The 18,067-nt window shown below is 34.7% G+C and overlaps 1 protein-coding gene across 5 annotated transcripts in view; it reads right to left on the reverse strand.

The window, feature by feature from the left end:
• The window catches only part of ZNF638 (zinc finger protein 638), a 97,096-nt gene that overhangs the window by 19,105 nt on the left and 59,924 nt on the right, over positions 1 to 18,067 (reverse strand). For all 5 annotated transcript variants that reach the window (XM_036872333.1, XM_036872334.1, XM_036872337.1 and 2 more), the window contains 8 exons: positions 17,204 to 17,290; positions 16,865 to 16,933; positions 16,443 to 16,483; positions 14,594 to 14,725; positions 12,563 to 12,691; positions 10,618 to 10,659; positions 9,985 to 10,119; positions 8,707 to 8,832 (listed from right to left, as the gene is read on the reverse strand). In XM_036872333.1, the coding sequence (XP_036728228.1) occupies positions 8,707 to 8,832; positions 9,985 to 10,119; positions 10,618 to 10,659; positions 12,563 to 12,691; positions 14,594 to 14,725; positions 16,443 to 16,483; positions 16,865 to 16,933; positions 17,204 to 17,290 (761 nt within the window). The remainder of the gene's footprint in view (positions 1 to 8,706; positions 8,833 to 9,984; positions 10,120 to 10,617; positions 10,660 to 12,562; positions 12,692 to 14,593; positions 14,726 to 16,442; positions 16,484 to 16,864; positions 16,934 to 17,203; positions 17,291 to 18,067) is intronic.

Genomic DNA, 18,067 nt, shown 5'->3' on the forward strand with positions numbered 1-18,067 from the left:
TTCTGAGCTGTGTGGATGAAAGGCTCTTGGTGCTCCAGCCAGGCATCAGGGCTGTGCCTCTGAGGTGGGAGAGCCAACTTCAGGACACTGGTCCACAAGAGACCTACCAGCTCCACGTAATACCAAACGGCAAAAATCTCTCAGAGATCTCCATCTCAACATCAAGACCCAGCTTCACTCAACGACCAGCAAGCTACAGGGCTGGACAACCTATGCCAAACAACTAGCAAGACAGGAACACAGCCCCATCCATTAGCAGGGAGGCTGCCTAAAATCATAAGGCCACAGACACCCCAAAACACACCACCAGACGTGGACATGCCCACCAGAAAGACAAGATTCAACCTCATCCACCAGAACACAGGCAATAGTCCCCTCCACCAGGAAGCCTACACAACCCACTGAACCAACCTTACCCACTGGGGACAGATACCAAAAACAACGGGAACTACGAACCTGCAGCCTGTGAAAAGGAGACCCCAAACACAGTAAGATAAGCAAAATGAGACGACAGAAAAACACACAGCAGATGAAGGAGCAGGGTCAAAACACACCAGACCTAACAAATGAAGAGGAAATAGGTAGTCTACCTGAAAAAGAATTCAGAATAATGATAGTAAGGATGATCCAAAATCTTGGAAATAGAATAGACAAAATGCAAGAAACATTTAACAAGGACGTAGAAGAACTAAAGAGGAACCAAGCAACGATGAAAAACACAATAAATGAAATTAAAAATACTCTAGATGGGATCAATAGCAGAATAACTGAGGCAGAAGAAAGGATAAGTGACCTGGAAGATAAAATGGTGGAAATAACTACTGCAGAGCAGGATAAAGAAAAAAGAATGAAAAGAACTGAGGACAGTCCCAGAGACCTCTGGGACAACATTAAACGCACCAACATTCGAATTATAGGGGTCCCAGAAGAAGAAGAGAAAAAGAAAGGGACTGAGAAAATATTTGAAGAGATTATAGTTGAAAACTTCCCTAATATGGGAAAGGAAATAGTTAATCAAGTCCAGGAAGCACAGAGAGTCCCATACAGGATAAACCCAAGGAGAAACACGCCAAGACACATATTAATCAAACTGTCAAAAATTAAATATAAAGAAAACATATTAAAAGCAGCAAGGGAAAAACAACAAATAACACACAAGGGAATCCCCATAAGGTTAACATCTGATCTTTCAGCAGAAACTCTGCAAGCCAGAAGGGAGTGGCAGGATATACTTAAAGTGATGAAGGAGAAAAACCTACAGCCAAGATTACTCTGCCCAGCAAGGATCTCATTCAGATGTGATGGAGAGATTAAGACCTTTACAGACGGGCGAGGGCTGAGAGAGTTCAGCACCACCAAGCCAGCTTTACAACAAATGCTGGGGGAACTTCTCTAGGCAAGAAACACAAGAGAAGGAAAACACCTACAATAACAAACCCAAAGCATTTGGGAGGGTGGGAATGGGAACATACATATCGATGGTTGCCTTGAATGTGGATGGATTGAATGCTCCCACCAGGAGACACGGACTGGCTGAGTGGATACAGAACAGGACCCGTATATATGCTGTCTACAAGAGACCCACTTCAGACCTAGAGACACATACAGACTGAAAGTGAGGGGATGGAAAAAGATATTCCATGCAAATGGAAATCAAAAGAAAGCTGGAGTAGCAATTCTCATATCAGACAAAATAGACTTTAAAATAAAGAATATTATAAGAGACAAAGAAGGACACTATATAATGATCAAGGGATCGATCCAAGAGGAAGGTATAACAATTGTAAATATTTATGCACCCAACATAGGAGGACCTCAATACATAAGGCAAATACTAACAGCCATAAAAGGGGAAAGGGGAAATCGACAGCAACACAATCATAGTAGGGGACTTTAACACCCCACTTTCACCAATGGACAGATCATCCAAAATGAAAATAAATAAGGAAACACAAGCTTTAAATGATACATTAAACAAGATGGACTTAATTGATATTTATAGGACATTCCACCCAAAAACAACAGAATACACATTTTTCTCAAGTGCGCATGGAACATTCTCCAGGATAGATCATATCTTGGGTCACAAATCAAGCCTTGGTAAATTTAAGAAAATTGAAATCGTATCAAGTATCTTTTCCGACCACAACGCTATGAGACTAGATATCAATTACAGGAAAAGATCTGTAAAAAATACAAACACATGGAGGCTACACAATACACTACTTAATAACGAAGTGATCACTGAAGAAATCAAAGGGGAAATCAAAAAATACCTAGAAACAAATGACAATGGAGATACGACGACCCAAAACCTATGGGACGCAGCAAAAGCAGTGCTAAGAGGGAAGTTTATAGCAATACAAGCCTACCTCAAGAAACAGGAAACATCTCGAATAAACAACCTAACCTTGCACCTAAAGCAATTAGAGAAAGAAGAACAAAAAAAACCCCAAAGCTAGCAGAAGGAAAGAAATCATAAAGATCAGGTCAGAAATAAATGAAAAAGAAATGAAGGAAACAATAGCAAAATCAATAAAACTAAAAGCTGGTTCTTTGAGAAGATAAACAAAATTGATAAACCATTAGCCAGACTCATCAAGAGAAAAAGGGAGAAGACTCAAATCAATAGAATTAGAAATGAAAAAGGAGAAGTAACCACTGACACTGCAGAAATACAAAAGATCATGAGAGATTACTACAAGCAACTCTACGCCAATAAAATGGACAACCTGGAAGAAATGGACAGATTCTTAGAAATGCACAAACTGCCGAGACTGAACCAGGAAGAAATAGAAAATATGAACAGACCAATCACAATCACTGAAATTGAAACTGTGATTAAAAACCTTCCAACAAACAAAAGCCAAGGACCAGATGGCTTCACAGGTGAATTCTATCAAACATTTAGAGAAGAGCTAACACCTATCCTTCTCAAACTCTTCCAAAATATTGCAGAGGGAGGAACACTCCCAAACTCATTCTACGAGGCCACCATCACCCTGATACCAAAACCAGACAAAGATGTCACAAAGAAAGAAAACTACAGGCCAATATCACTGATGAACATAGATGCAAAAATCCTCAACAAAATACTAGCAAACAGAATCCAACAGCACATTAAAAGGATCATACACCATGATCAAGTGGGGTTTATTCCAGGAATGCAAGGATTCTTCAATATACGCAAATCAATCAACGTGAATACATCATATTAACAAATTGAAGGAGAAAAACCATATGATCATCTCAATAGATGCAGAGAAAGCTTTCGACAAAATTCAACACCCATTTATGATAAAAGCCCTGCAGAAAGTAGGCACAGAGGGAACTTTCCTCAACATAATAAAGGCCATATATGACAAACCCACAGCCAACATTGTCCTCAATGGTGAAAAACTGAAACCATTTCCACTAAGATCAGGAACAAGACAAGGTTGCCCACTCTCACCACTATTATTCAACATAGTTTTGGAAGTGTTAGCCACAGCAATCAGAGAAGACAAAGAAATAAAAAGAATCCAAATCGGAAAAGAAGAAGTAAAGCTGTCACTGTTTGCAGATGACATGATACTATACATAGAGAATCCTAAAGATGCTACCAGAAAACTCCTAGAGCTAATCAATGAATTTGGTAAAGTAGCAGGATACAAAATTAATGCACAGAAATCTCTTGCATTTCTATACACTAATGACGAAAAATCTGAAAGTGAAATTAAGAAAACACTCCCGTTTACCATTGCAACAAAAAGAATAAAATATCTAGGAATAAACCTACCTAAGGAGACAAAAGACCTGTATGCAGAAATTATAAGACACTGATGAAAGAAATTAAAGATGATACAAATAGATGGAAAGATATACCATGTTCCTGGATTGGAAGAATCAACATTGTGAAAATGACTCTACTACCCAAAGCAATCTACAGATTCAATGCAATCCCTATCAAACTACCACTGGCATTTTTCACAGAACTAGAACAAAAAATTTCACAATTTGTATGGAAACACAAAAGACCCCGAATAGCCAAAGCCATCTTGAGAAAGAAAAACGGAGCTGGAGGAATCAGACTCCCTGACTTCAGACTATACTACAAAGCTACAGTAATCAAGACAGTTTGGTACTGGCACAAAAACAGAAATATTGATCAATGGAACAGGATAGAAAGCCCAGAGATAAACCCACGCACATATGGTCACCTTATCTTTGATAAAGGAGGCAAGCATATACAGTGGAGAAAAGACAGCCTCTTCAACAAGTGGTGCTGGGAAAATTGGACAGATACATGTAAAAGTATGAAATTAGAACACTCCCTGACACCATGCACAAAAATAAACTCAAAATGGATTAAAGACCTAAGTGTAAGACCAGACACTATCAAACTCTTAGAGGAAAACATAGGCAGAACACTCTATGACATACATCACAGCAAGATTCTTTTTGACCCAGCTCCCAGAGAAATGGAAATAAGAACACAAATAAACAAATGGGACCTAATGAAACTTAAAAGCTTTTGCACAGCAAAGGAAACCATAAACAAGACCAAAAGACAACCCTCAGAATGGGAGAAAATATTTGCAAATGAAGCAACTGACAAAGGATTAATCTCCAAGATTTACAAGCAGCTCATGCAGCTCAATAACAAAAAAACGAACAACCCAATCCAAAATGGGCAGAAGACCTAAATAGACATTTCTCCAAAGAAGATATACAGATGGCCTACAGACACATGAAAGAATGCTCAACATCATTAATCATTAGAGAAATGCAAATCAAAACTACAATGAGATATCATCTCACACCAGTCAGAATGGCCATCATCAAAAAATCTAGAAACAATAAATGCTGGAGAGGGTGTGGAGGAAAGGGAACTCTCTTGCACTGTTGGTGGGAATGTAAATTGATACAGCCACTATGGAGAACAGTATGGAGGTTCCTTAAAAAACTACAAATAGAACTACCATACGATCCAGCAATCCCACTACTGGGCATATACCCTGAGAAAACCATAGTTCAAAAAGAGTCATGTACCAAAATGTTCATTGCAGCTCTATTTACAATAGCCAGGACATGGAAGCAACCTAAATGTCCGTTGACAGATGAATGGATAAAGAAGATGTGGCACATATATACAATGGAATATTACTCAGCCATAAAAAGAAATGAAATGGAGGTACTTGTAATGAGGTGGATGGAGTTAGAGTCTGTCATACAGAGTGAAGTAAGTCAGAAAGAGAAAAACAAATACAGTATGCTAACACATATATACGGAATCTAAGGAAAAAAAAAAAGCCATGAAGAACCTAGTGGCAAGACGGGAATAAAGACACAGACCTACTAGAGAATGGACTTGAGGATATGGGGAGGGGGTGGGGTGAGATGTGACAGGGTGAGAGAGTGTCATGGACATACATACACTACCAAATGTAAAATAGATAGCTAGTGGGAAGCAGCCGCATAGCACAGGGAGATCAGCTCGGTGCTTTGTGACCACCTAGAGGGGTGGGATGGGGAGGGTGGGAGGGAGGGAGATGCAAGAGGGAAGAGATATGGGAACATATTGTATATGTATAACTGATTAACTTTGTTATAAAGCAGAAGCTAACACACCATTGTAAGGCAATTATACTTCAATAAAGATGTTCAAAAAAAAAAAAAAAAAGACATAAGAGGAAAATTTTCCTCAGGTGAAGGAACACACTAATTTTTAGATTTCATAAATTCAATGAATGATCTAAGCAGGATATAGGAAATAAGTCCCAAACCAAGTTAAAACCTTGCTCACTGCACCAGCCATACTGATCCTCCTTGGAATTCCCGAATCACCAAATACGTCCTTAAGGCCTTAGCTCTTGTTCTCTCTAAAAACCTCTTCTCTTTGATACGTCAGTAGAGTTCGCTCTCTTACTTCTTTCTTTCAGGTCTCTCAAATAACTCTTTCTCAGAGGGGCCTGACCACTCTAAAATACACATATCCCCCTGCACACCCCGCCATCCAGCACACTCTATCATTTTTTCTTGATTTTTCTCCACAGCACTTCATAGCACTTTTTACCACCTGACACTATGTATATATACGTGTGTGTGTGTGTGTGTGTGTGTGTGTGTATATATAAAATAAGCTCCTTGAAGACTGGGCCATTGACTTCTCTGTTTACCAATGTATTCCAAAATCTAAAACAGTGCTGGCATAGAGAAGGAATTAGATAACTACTTGCTAAATGAACTAGGAATAAATGCTAAAAGGTTTCAAAGAGAAAAAAAAAAATTACACAGAGGTAGGATTGGAATCAGCCTTCTCCTTAACAACAATGGTTAAGAAAAACAAAACAATAAAAGCAAGAACAATCTGAGGACAGAATTCTCCACCTGGACACACCATCAATGAAACATGTAAGAGAAAAATAAAGTCATTTCCAAATATGCAGGGATTTAGAAAGTTTACTGGCCATACATACTTTCTGGGAAAATTATTTGACAATATATTCTGGCAAACAGAAAGTAATCCAAGAGAGTAGGAGATACATAGTCCAAGAAATAACAGAAGTAACTCAGAAGAGCAATAAAAAGAAAATCAAAGGTATATAGATGCCTTTACAAAGCAAATGGCCATAAATTTAGAACAGGGTGTCAGAAGAATAGCTCTAAGAAGAGAGCATATTCTATTCAACAAATAGTAATTAAGTTATGTGACCCGAGTAACATGAAGACAGTCTTCTTTTTTCCTTTCAACAACAAAACAACAACTCCTAAACTGTACAGGAAAGCCATAACCCAAATACTGAACAAAAACACAGCATCATTTTGAGAAAAGACCGGGAGTATAAGAGAGTCACTTCCAAGTGTGCAAGTTACACGTATTTCTTTCTTTATAGACCTACTCTCATTACTAAATTCTGCAGTAAATATCTTCATAATCAAGATATCAAAAATGCAGGTACTGGGTTTCCGTACTTAGAATTAAGCCTTCATACTCTGTATGCAAGGTAACTATAGTTATAGAATTAAAGGTTGTAATGTACTACATGTGGAAGTAACATTACAGGTAACAAAAATGGGGGGAGGATATTGAACAGAGGGTAACATAGGATACTAATTAACTCATTATAAACATGGTAAATTAAAAACTGTTATTAAAAAAATCTGGGGGCAGGATTTATTTCCACCTCATAGTCTAGCTTAGGCTTTCATTACCTCTCATATAGACTATTACAACACCTTGAAATTAGTCCACCTGCCTCTACTATCCAATTTATGATTTGTTAAATGGATATAATGGACATTATGTGACATGCTCAAGATTACAAGGCTAGCTTATCAGTGGTGGAGCTAATAAGTCTTTTATAATAAGTTAAATGTGCTCTTCAATTTAATAAGCTGTAAGAATGAGGTTGAGTTAGGATGTGGGAAATAAAAGCATTAATTTAGGCAGAAGTTTCATATAATTTCCACTTGTTTCATTTTCTTTAAGTCTAAGAATTTGGGACCACAATTCTGGAAGAAAAATTTATGTGTAGTCTGTGTTTACTGTAATTCTGAACATAGTTGAAAGTAATAACTTGAAACATACCACAACACAAAGTTTTAAAAATACAATGTTCTGTTGAGAAAAAAAAAATGCTAAAAACTTAAAAAAAATTTTTTTCTGAAATCAGGTTAAACAAGCCACACAAATTTGTGCTTAAGGACTTCCCTGGTGGCCCAGTGGTTAAGAATCCGCCTGCCAATGCAGGGGACATGGGTTCGAGCCCTGGTCTGGGAAGATCCCACATGCCACAGAGCAACTAAGCCCGTGTGCCACAACTACTGAAGCCCGTGTGCCACAACTACTGAAGCCCTTGTGCCTAGAGCCCATGCTCCGCAACAAGAGAAGCCACCGCAATGAGAAGCCTGCACACCGCAATGAAGAATAGCCCCCGCTCGCTGCAACGAAAGAAAGCCTGCACGCAGCAACGAAGACCCAATGCAGCCAAAAATAAATAAATTAAAAAAAAAAAATTTGTGCTTAAATCAGTATCATGATGCATTCATTTACTTATAGGTGCTCTATTTAATCTGGATTTAGATGGTGGAATTTTCTCTTTCTTGAGCAAGCACGAGTTTGGCAGATTAACAAAAACCAGCAGACACCAAATATAAGGCCCTATTTACCTCCTGCTATTGAGATATAATGAAACTATTAGAAAGAGAAAACATCTGAGTTTCAATTTAATTCTTTCAAAGGTAGACTATTCATAGTTTTCAAAGATTATTACTGTGCAAGCCAAGAACCTGTAAAATCTTCTTTCTTATGAAAGAAGAGAGTATAATAATTTAAACAAGTAAAAGAAAAAAACTTCTATCAGGAGGAAGTCAAAATGGACTCAATGCAGACTGCATTCTGGAGATAATCATGCTATGTATATGGCATCACTCTGCACATATGTCCACAGTAAGCATCAGAATGAATATGCTACATTTTCTAAAATTACCTCAATCTACTCTCATTTATACAAATTTATACTGTCCCATAAACCATGAAATTGGAATAATGATTGCAAAATAAATTTTTAAAAGAAACAGTATCTAAACTCAGAATGAGTTTGACTATTGTCCAAGAATAATTCTCGAAATCAGCTTCAGAGTGTATCTTCTAGCTTTGGGAGAATGACCTTTATGCTTTCCTCATTTTCTAAAAGCACAAAAGTTGATACAAAATAATCTTACCTCTGATGAGTCTATCTTTGGAGATAATGTGCAGGTCAATACATGGTTACCTATGTTCTGTGGATTTTGTTTCAGAAAGCTGTACATTGACTGAGCAGATTCAGGACTATCTAACTGAAGAATTGCCTTTGGAAAAGACAGAAAAGTATTAATTAATAGTTCCTAAAAAAATTAAAAGTAGAATTACCATAGAATCCAGCAATTTCATTTTTTAGTATATACCTAAAAGAATTGAAAGCCAGAACTGGAACAAGTATTTGTACACCCATATTCATACCAGTATTATTCACAGTCAAAAGGTGGAAGCAACCCAAGTGTCGATCAACAGACGAGTGGATAAACACATGTGGTACATATATACAATGGAATATTATTCAGCCTCAAGAAGGAAAATTCTGACATATGCTACAATACATGCTGGAAGACATGCTAAGTGAAATAAGCCAGACACAGAAGGACAAAAATTGTATGATTCCACTTATATGAGGTACCTAAAGTAGTTAAATTCAGAGACAGAAATTTAAATGGTAGAATGGTGGTTGCCAGGGGCTAGGAAAAGGGGACATGGAGAGTTGTTGTTTAATGGACAGGGAGTTTTAGTTTGTGAAAATGAAAAAGTTCTGGAGATGGATAGTGGTGATGGCTGCACAACAACGTGAATATACTTAAATGCCACTGAACTGACACTTAAACATGGTTAAAGAAATTTCTTAAACATGTCAAAGAAATTAGTATCTACTATTTGGTCAATTAGGTATTTTTTATGAAGCAAATACTGTCAACTTTGCTATAAAACCCTTTCTACCTTTCTAGGTAATACATGGTTGACCAAAATCTAATTTTCATGGACACGTCTGAATTAAACAGAGAAGACAGAGGGCACAGAAAATGTAAAGGGACTTTAGAAATACCTGGTTGACACCCTTTCATTTTATAAATAAGAACTAAAAGTGTAAACCAACTTAGCTAAGGTCACAAAGGTAGTTAAGGCTAGATGAACACAAGTCTGCACTTCCCCAAAAGATAATGCTCTTTGCACGTATTACCTTTCTCCCTTGTGCAAGTTTTTATTTCCCCTTCAAACTAAGAGTTCTTCCTCCTTCCTGCCACAGCCCAGGAGAAAATATGATGGTATATCATAATTCTGCTAAGAGGCTGAATAATGTTATAGGTGCTTCAGTTCAGAAGCTGAATTAAAAGTTACAGATCATAAGAATATAGGGTTCAATTATATATTCTCTACAGAACATACAGCGAAAATAGAAGTGACCTTGTTACCTTGTTTTTATTACTCATGTATACATGGTGATCCACTTTTCCAAACTGAAGTCCAACACAAAGTACACACTGAAGTCCATCTTCTGGTAAGTTATCAAGATGTACAAATCGATCGTAAATTTTATCTACATTTGCCTGTAGTTTTTTTTTTTTTTTTAGGAGACAGCATAGAAAAAGAGAAAAACAGCTAAAGTATCAAACTGTAAAACACAGACTAACAATTTATTTTTCAGAGGTCAGGTGATGTCCTCTCCCAAGAGTAAGAAAATGACTATATGGGTAAAGATAGTGAGGTCTTAGTACTAGATGTGAATAATCAGTGAAACAATATACTAAAAAAGGAAGTATAATCTTTCTTCTATCAATATAATATGTACCCAAAACACTTAATATACCGAATATTTACCCGTCAGTTAATATGGCTCCAGAATCTAAAAAATATTGCACATTAGGACTCCTTTACCCTCTATTTCTTATTTTTACCAAGAGAAGACTCATCTGACATCTCCATCACTTCAATATTTTAAAACTAGTGCTAAGATTTTCTTTAATTCTTGACAGGTGAACAATAAAACAACCAATGTTTCTATCAATTAAACAAGTGTACAAAAAGCATTTAAATGCAAAACTCACCTCTGGGTCATTTTCTCTAATCAACGTTGTAAATATAGCTTCCTAGAAAGGCAAATAGAAGAAGATTGAAGGTGTAAGCTCTTTCTTATTTGTATATTTAATTAGTCAAGATTTACTGATATAATAAAATAATCTATATGAATAAGCATTAAGAACTACTTCATAAAATGAGGAGTAAGCAAAATTTGTTCCTTCCAAAAATCTTTCCCTCTTCCTAAAACAAGTTATCTAAGTCCCACCCTACCCATAGACTTTAATTCTTCCTAATCCCCTAAGTACATTAAAGACTAATAAGGTGGTACCATTTAGGGGAAGACACTCAACTTCATATACAAAGAATAAGAGATTTAATTTAGCAGACAGTAAGAGAATTCAAATTACACAACAAAAAGTCAGCTAAGCAAAATAGGGGATGAGGAAGAACAGAGATGTAGGCTAGTAAAAAAAACATCACAGGGTATTAAGTGTATAGTGATTTGGTGCTGCTGAATTATATAAAGAGGCCAAGAGTGGCACAAGACAGGGATGTCAAAGCTGGGAGAGGCTAGCTGATAAAAGGCTTAAATGTATAGAAAAGGAACTTTATCTCATGAGACTACGGTTCTTAAATTTTTTTTTCTCTTTGACACTACTGATATATATAAAACCACCCCAGCAATTACATCACATTAGAGTGATTCTCAATGGAAGGCTTTTTCAAAATACATGCATTTTCAATGTTCATTACAGCACTATTTACAATAGCCAGGACATGGAAGCAACCTAAATTGTCCATAGACAAAGGAATGGATAAAGAAGATGTGGTACATGTATACAATGAAATATTACTCAGCCATAAAAATGAACGAAATAGTGACATTTGCAGAGATGAGGACGACCTAGAGATTGTTATACAGAGTGAAGTAAGTCAAAAAGAGAAAAACAAATATCGTATAATATCGCTTATATGTGGAATCTAGAAAAATTGTACAGATGAACTTATTTGCAAAGCAGAAACAGAGTCACAGATGTAGAGAACAAACATAGTTACCAAGTGGGGGTGGGGGGTGGGACGAACTGGGAGACTGGAATTGACATATACACACTACTATGTACAAAATAGATAACTAATGAGAACCTACTGTATAGCACAGTGAACTCTACTCAATGATCTGTGGTGAACTAAATGGGAAGGAAATCTAAAAAAGAGTGGATATATGTATACGTATAACTAATTCGCTTTGCTGTACAGCAGAAACTAACACAATATTGTAAAGCAACTATACTCCAATAAGTATTAATTTAAAAAAATACATGCATTTCCACCTTCCTCTAGATTCTAGTATCTCTGTTCCATGCCTCTTAGCAGTAAATGTTTGTAGGCCACACAGAAACAATGAAGCGTTTCTAAATCAGTTGAATTTGAAGAGATTTGAATTGTACGCCAGTCTCATGACTTTGTGAAAAAGGTTTTGAGGGAGATAAAACTGAAGGTAGAGGATATAAAGAATAACTATTTTAGCCAGCGTTTTAAAGAAGTGAAGCAATGGTGAATGGGATGAAGAGGGAACAAATTCCAGAAATATTCAGGAGTTAAAACAGACCAGACCTAGTGACCAGCTGGTTATGAGAAATGAGAGGAAAAAATTATAATGGTAACCTCTGGAATTCCAGTTTGGATGACAGATAATGGCAGTGAGATAAGAATAGGGTTCTTTACAGACTACTGTTTTCAACTTTTTTTTTCCATTCCAACATACATGAGGGATTGGATTCCCTCAATATGGAGGTAACTCTCAAACTATGAGATGGGCAACTATTGAGAAACAGGAAGATGCTTTCTCAGTGTTTTGAGAGAAAATATGTGACCCAAAGAAGAAAACTAGAAAACACAACGGATTATAATAAATCTGATTTAAAAATTTAATAATATTCTAGTAAATATGATGGTAAGTCTATTATTTACCTCGTCTTTTAAATTCATGTTGTCAGGAGCCATACTTATTGAGAGTTGATTTCCATCCAGTGATATTGGGAAGCAGGTATAAAATTTTACCATAGAATCTGCAGATTTTCTATTTATTTCTATAAATGCCTTTTAAAATACAAATTACAAGAATGAAAAAATAAATCTTAAGTTACTTTTTCTTAAAAAATTTAATACTTAAGAGTCAAATGAATTGAATAACTTAGTAAATGTTTTTAAGATAAAAAAAGCATTCCTTAGAACATTACGACCATAACCAAGAAATAATGAATAACTGAACTCATAAGGCAATACTAAAGAGAAATAAGAAGGGACATTGTAGTAAATGACACTAGGGAAATCTTATTTATCTTATTCATCACTATACCCTTAGTACCAAGAGCAGTATCTAGCATGTAGCAAACATTTAATGAACATTTCCTGAGTAAATAAATTTAATGATTGACAAAATATGAGAAATATGAGGAATGAAAGAATCAAAGAAACATGTAATGGTTACCAAGTTATTTTTTATTTTGTTGTTTTCATAAGTGTAAAATTGTAACTCTATACATTTTGGTTTTAATTTTCATACCTGGGTAAGTAAAGAGATTGAACATTCTTCCATATGTCTGATAGTTAATGAGGTGGAAATAGTCCATATTTTTATTTATAGTTGTAATTTTTAAAAATAAATTATCTCTCTATGTCATTTGCCAATTTATTAAACTTTTAATATTTTATAGCATGTTTATATGAACCATGTTCCCCATTTTACATAAATATTTTAAATTTTTTATTTCCATTTTGCTTTGATTATGATAATTTTAGTTTCACAAATGTTTAAAATGTTTTTATGACTGAATCTGATATTTTTCCATATAACATCTAGAAAAATATTAAATCTCCAAATAATTAAATTAAATTGAATTAAATCTCCAAATAATTCTACTCAACTCTAATCAAAACTGGGCATAAATAATCTAGATTTTCTGTATTTGGATTCTGTATTTATCTACATACACATCCACTTTGGTATATGATGCAAAGTATGAATTTGAATTATTCATTCCTAGATTCCCACAATTTTCCCCATTTTAATGTATCATCACATAAAATTCTTACATTAAAAAATGTATTCTTTCTTATTCTTGTCCATCTCTAAACATTACAAATAATGTGCTTTTTAGAAAACACTTTATTGAAATACAGTTTACAAATCATAAAATTCACCTGTTTAAGTGTATAATTTAATGGGTTTTAATACATTTATAGAGTTGTACAACCATTCAAATAATCTACTTTTAACATAAGGTAAAACTGCATATGACTACTTACACTTACTCTCCCCTCCTACTTTGTTTTCTTAAGCACACTTGCTTGACTCTCAAAAATCTCTAGTGATCATTAACTCCTTCCTATAGTAAGAACACTACTTCCCACCACTCTAACGGTGTTGTTTCCATTATTTAAACTTCCCTGAAATTTCACGTCCTATAAAATACCTTCCACAAGTTGTTCATTATTAACAATATTTTGTTTTGTTTTTAAATTACAAAAGCAATATATACTCATTATAGAAAACTGAAGACATACAGATAAATCTAGGTTGTTCTAAATACTGATGACTTCACTAGTCTGAGTCTGAAAATGGTTATTTCCCATTTGAGTATAACTGGTAAAAAAACAAAAAGAAATACTAGTAAAGAGTGCTCAACAAAATTTTATAAGTTGTTTAAAAAACTTTGTTTTAACATAGTACAGATGTAAAGTATTTTCTGTTAAAGTAAATGTTTGAGCAAAACTTTAATGGGGAAATCCATCCTTCCCATCGTAAAACTACATCTGATTAGAATAATATATCTTTAAAATAAAGGATTATCTGTGTTTTATATTTTAAAAATGCCTTAACTTGAGACAGCTTATTCTGAGGTGCTGCTCTTAAACCCTTTTGTCCTAGTTTTGTGAAGTTAATGTTTTTCAAAATGTGCTTGCAGACAACATGAATTCACAACTATTTTCAACTCTTACCTTTTTATGAGATGATAAAATCAAAATATCCTTTAAACCACCAAATGGTTTTACTAGGTTGTAAACTTCTTCAATAGAATATCCTTTATTAGGCAAATCAGAAATAAGTACCACACAAATTTCTTCTGTTTCCTTCAAAACCAATTTAAGAATTGACATTAAAACTTAACTGCTGTTATATTTACTTAAATTTACACTGCAGATCATATGTTATATGTTAGTATTTAAATTGTATTTAATACTAAATCTGATTAATTCAGAAGGCTGGTCTAAACCACAAATTAAAAACAAACCAAAATGCACTTTTCCACTCTTCAAGTACACAGAATATTTCAGTCATACCACCTGTCATCTAGTCAAGGTCTTCAGTTCTCTTCTGCAACCACTGCTTAAAAATAAATTTAAAAACACAGGTTTGCCCGTCTCTGACTACAGCTCCTTCCTTTCATGTACTGTTGCCATTCCTGTGCCTTGTGATGCTAAGATCCCCATGCTCCAAATCAGTGCATATTCTTTTATCTTACTGAGTAAAATAATCCCTTGTTGGCAATATAAAAAAGTTTACCTAGTCTCTTAGGATCCTTACCCCATAACCCAATCCCCACTACAAAGTAAATACTTTCATTTCTGCCTTCTCTTCTCTCAGATCTATTTTACTCTTCAAGATGACTCTCATAAATGCCAACTTTTCCTTTAGTGGATGTTGGTGAAATCCCCAAAGGCATAAATTTGGCAATTTGTGACTTTTCTTTTGGTGGGGGAAGGTGGGAAATTATAATTTTCATAAGCTAGTTGAGAATGATTTTTAACTAGCAAGTAAATTGTGTTCAAAAATGATTCCCGGGCTTCACTGGTGGCACAATGGTTAAGAATCCGCCTGCCAATGCAGGGGACACGGGTTCGAGCCCTGGTCCGGGAAGATCCCACATGCCGCGGAGCAACTAAGCCCATGTGCCACAACTACTGAGCCTGTGTGCCACAACTACTGAAGCCTGCATGCCTAGAGCCCGTGCTCTGCAACAAGAGAAGCCACTGCAATGAGAAGCCCGCACACTGCGACAAAGAGTAGCCCCCGCTCGCCACAGCTAGAGAAAGCCCGCGTGCAACAACGAAGACCCAACGCAGCCAAAAATAAAATAATAAATAAGATGAATAAATTTATATATATATTAAAAAAAGATTCCTTCTAAAGTGCAGTAAGTAAATCTAAGATACTCTACTGGTGTTTTACAATATTCTTCTTAAAACAAAACAGTAAGTTAACACATACTACTTACTTAAGTTACTACTCGAAGAATGGAGCAACCAGTCTAAAATAAACTTATCCTGAGCACCTGAAGGATCTCAAGATCTTAACCAGTAAAGTCTAAATTAATGAAATCTTAATATATTCATAATAACAGATATAAGCACACGAAAACAATAAAGTGAACTTTATGCCCTTCAAATAGAACTGCAAACCCCACTTGCTCCTCTAAAAACACAAAAAATAAATGGTATTCTAAATACTAACGTATCTCCAATTTGCTTCTAAGAAAAAAGAAATTTCACAAAATTCCATTGGTTCTAATTTGACAACCTGTTTTCTACTCAAAAACCCAACTGGCCTAACATTTTCTTCTCAGTGAAAAGTAATCCTCAATAACATGTACATTTATTGATAATCTGCACCTAAATTTTTGTAACTCAAGATTTTTTTTAACTCAAGCCATATTTTAAAAGTCTCCAATGACCAGGATTTTTCACCATACCAAATCTGTGTATTTTTTACCTAGGTTTATAGTAAGAAAAATACATTGTGTCAAAATTTCTTAAGCTTTAAAAAAATAAGTAAAATGTAAAAACTGACCTTGTTAACTGGTTCATTTTCTGTGGCCTCCAAAGCAACTTCTTAAGAGACAAAATAAAATAAGAATTCACACAGATATACTTTATTTATCAAGATCCCACTTTATTCCACAATGGATTAAATAGTAGCTACATGAAAATGTATACAATGGGTAAAAGACTAGAGAATTTAAGTAGGATATAGCTACATAAGTTAACACTGGCTTTTCAATAATACATTGTTTTATTCCTTCTGAGAGCAAAATTTCAGACTAATCAAGAGACAAGGTGAAGATCTGAATCATAATATTCTTAATTTCACTTAGGTATGACTCTGGTATTGAAAATATATATATATATATATGAGACACAAAATTATTTTCCTAAAATTTAATTTTCTATCTTTAAACATAAGAGAACAAAATAAAATTTCTATTGACCTACCTGAAATAGTTTCTTTAGCACCATTTTCAGTGGCTTTGACTTCCACACTCATCTTTATTTCAGAGTTTTCTGCATGAAATAGTCTGCTTTAATAGTCTAGAAAAACACACTAATATAATTAAACTAATGAATCTAAACAGGAACTTAAGCTAGTTTATTTTGTTACTTCAAGTCTCCTTAGGCTGACCTGATTTAAGACAAAGCTAATACAAGTTTTCCTTTGAAACACCAAATAATCCTTTTGACGATTCTTAAGCAACAATTTCAAAATATACCTAGAATGTATACCAATAGAATTGAATGAAAAGAAAGCACTGCATGACAGCATTTCAAGCTTACCTGGTACAATCACAGGTTTACTGGCGTCTTTGTTTTTGACAATTCCAGCCTTTTTGACTTCTAGAGACTTCTTTCCACTAGATTTTGCTTTTAAAAGTAGAGTTGAACCATTATTCTAAGGGTCTATTCAGTCATTTAGCATGTTTCATACTAATATATTAGTAAATAAGTAGTTCAACTTTATTATAAAAGCAGCTCTTTTCCACATACTTATTTCCATTTATTTTCAGTATCTGTTTACCAATAAGATTAAAAGCAAATTTAAACTGAGATACAACTTTTGTTGAGGGCTATTAATGATTCACAAATTATTAAATCCTCATGTGGCAAAAGCACACCATAATCACACACACAAAAATCATTATTTTATAACTTCCACAAAGATTCTTTAAAATTACATTAGTCAATTGGAAAAATATATTAATAAATGGATCATGTTATTTTCAACATGTTACAATTTAGTGTTCCATTTCTTTATGGAGGATACATCCTTGTAACATGGAAAGAAAATCTTTAAAGTAACAAATATCAGAGGAATTTTACAAGCTGGGGAAGGTATTATGAAGTGACAGCTCTAAAAAAATGAGTAAAAAAAAGATTAAACAGGGGGGAAGTGGCAGAGCAACCTATGATTATACGGCTGTCAGAAATGTTTCCTAAACAAAAATGTATCTGCAATGGCAGATACTGTCAAAGACCAAAGCATCAAAAAACGAAAGTCCTATGTGTGTCAGGTTCTAAATATCAAAGAATTATTTACTAAACTTTTCAAGATGTTATTACATACTACAAATTAAAACTTGCTTTTGATATCATATTTATTACATTCTTTAACGCAGAATTAAGAATAAACTTAATATAACC

The sequence above is a fragment of the Balaenoptera musculus genome, chromosome 13, assembly GCF_009873245.2.
Source record: "Balaenoptera musculus isolate JJ_BM4_2016_0621 chromosome 13, mBalMus1.pri.v3, whole genome shotgun sequence".
Taxonomy (NCBI): Eukaryota; Metazoa; Chordata; class Mammalia; order Artiodactyla; family Balaenopteridae; genus Balaenoptera; species Balaenoptera musculus.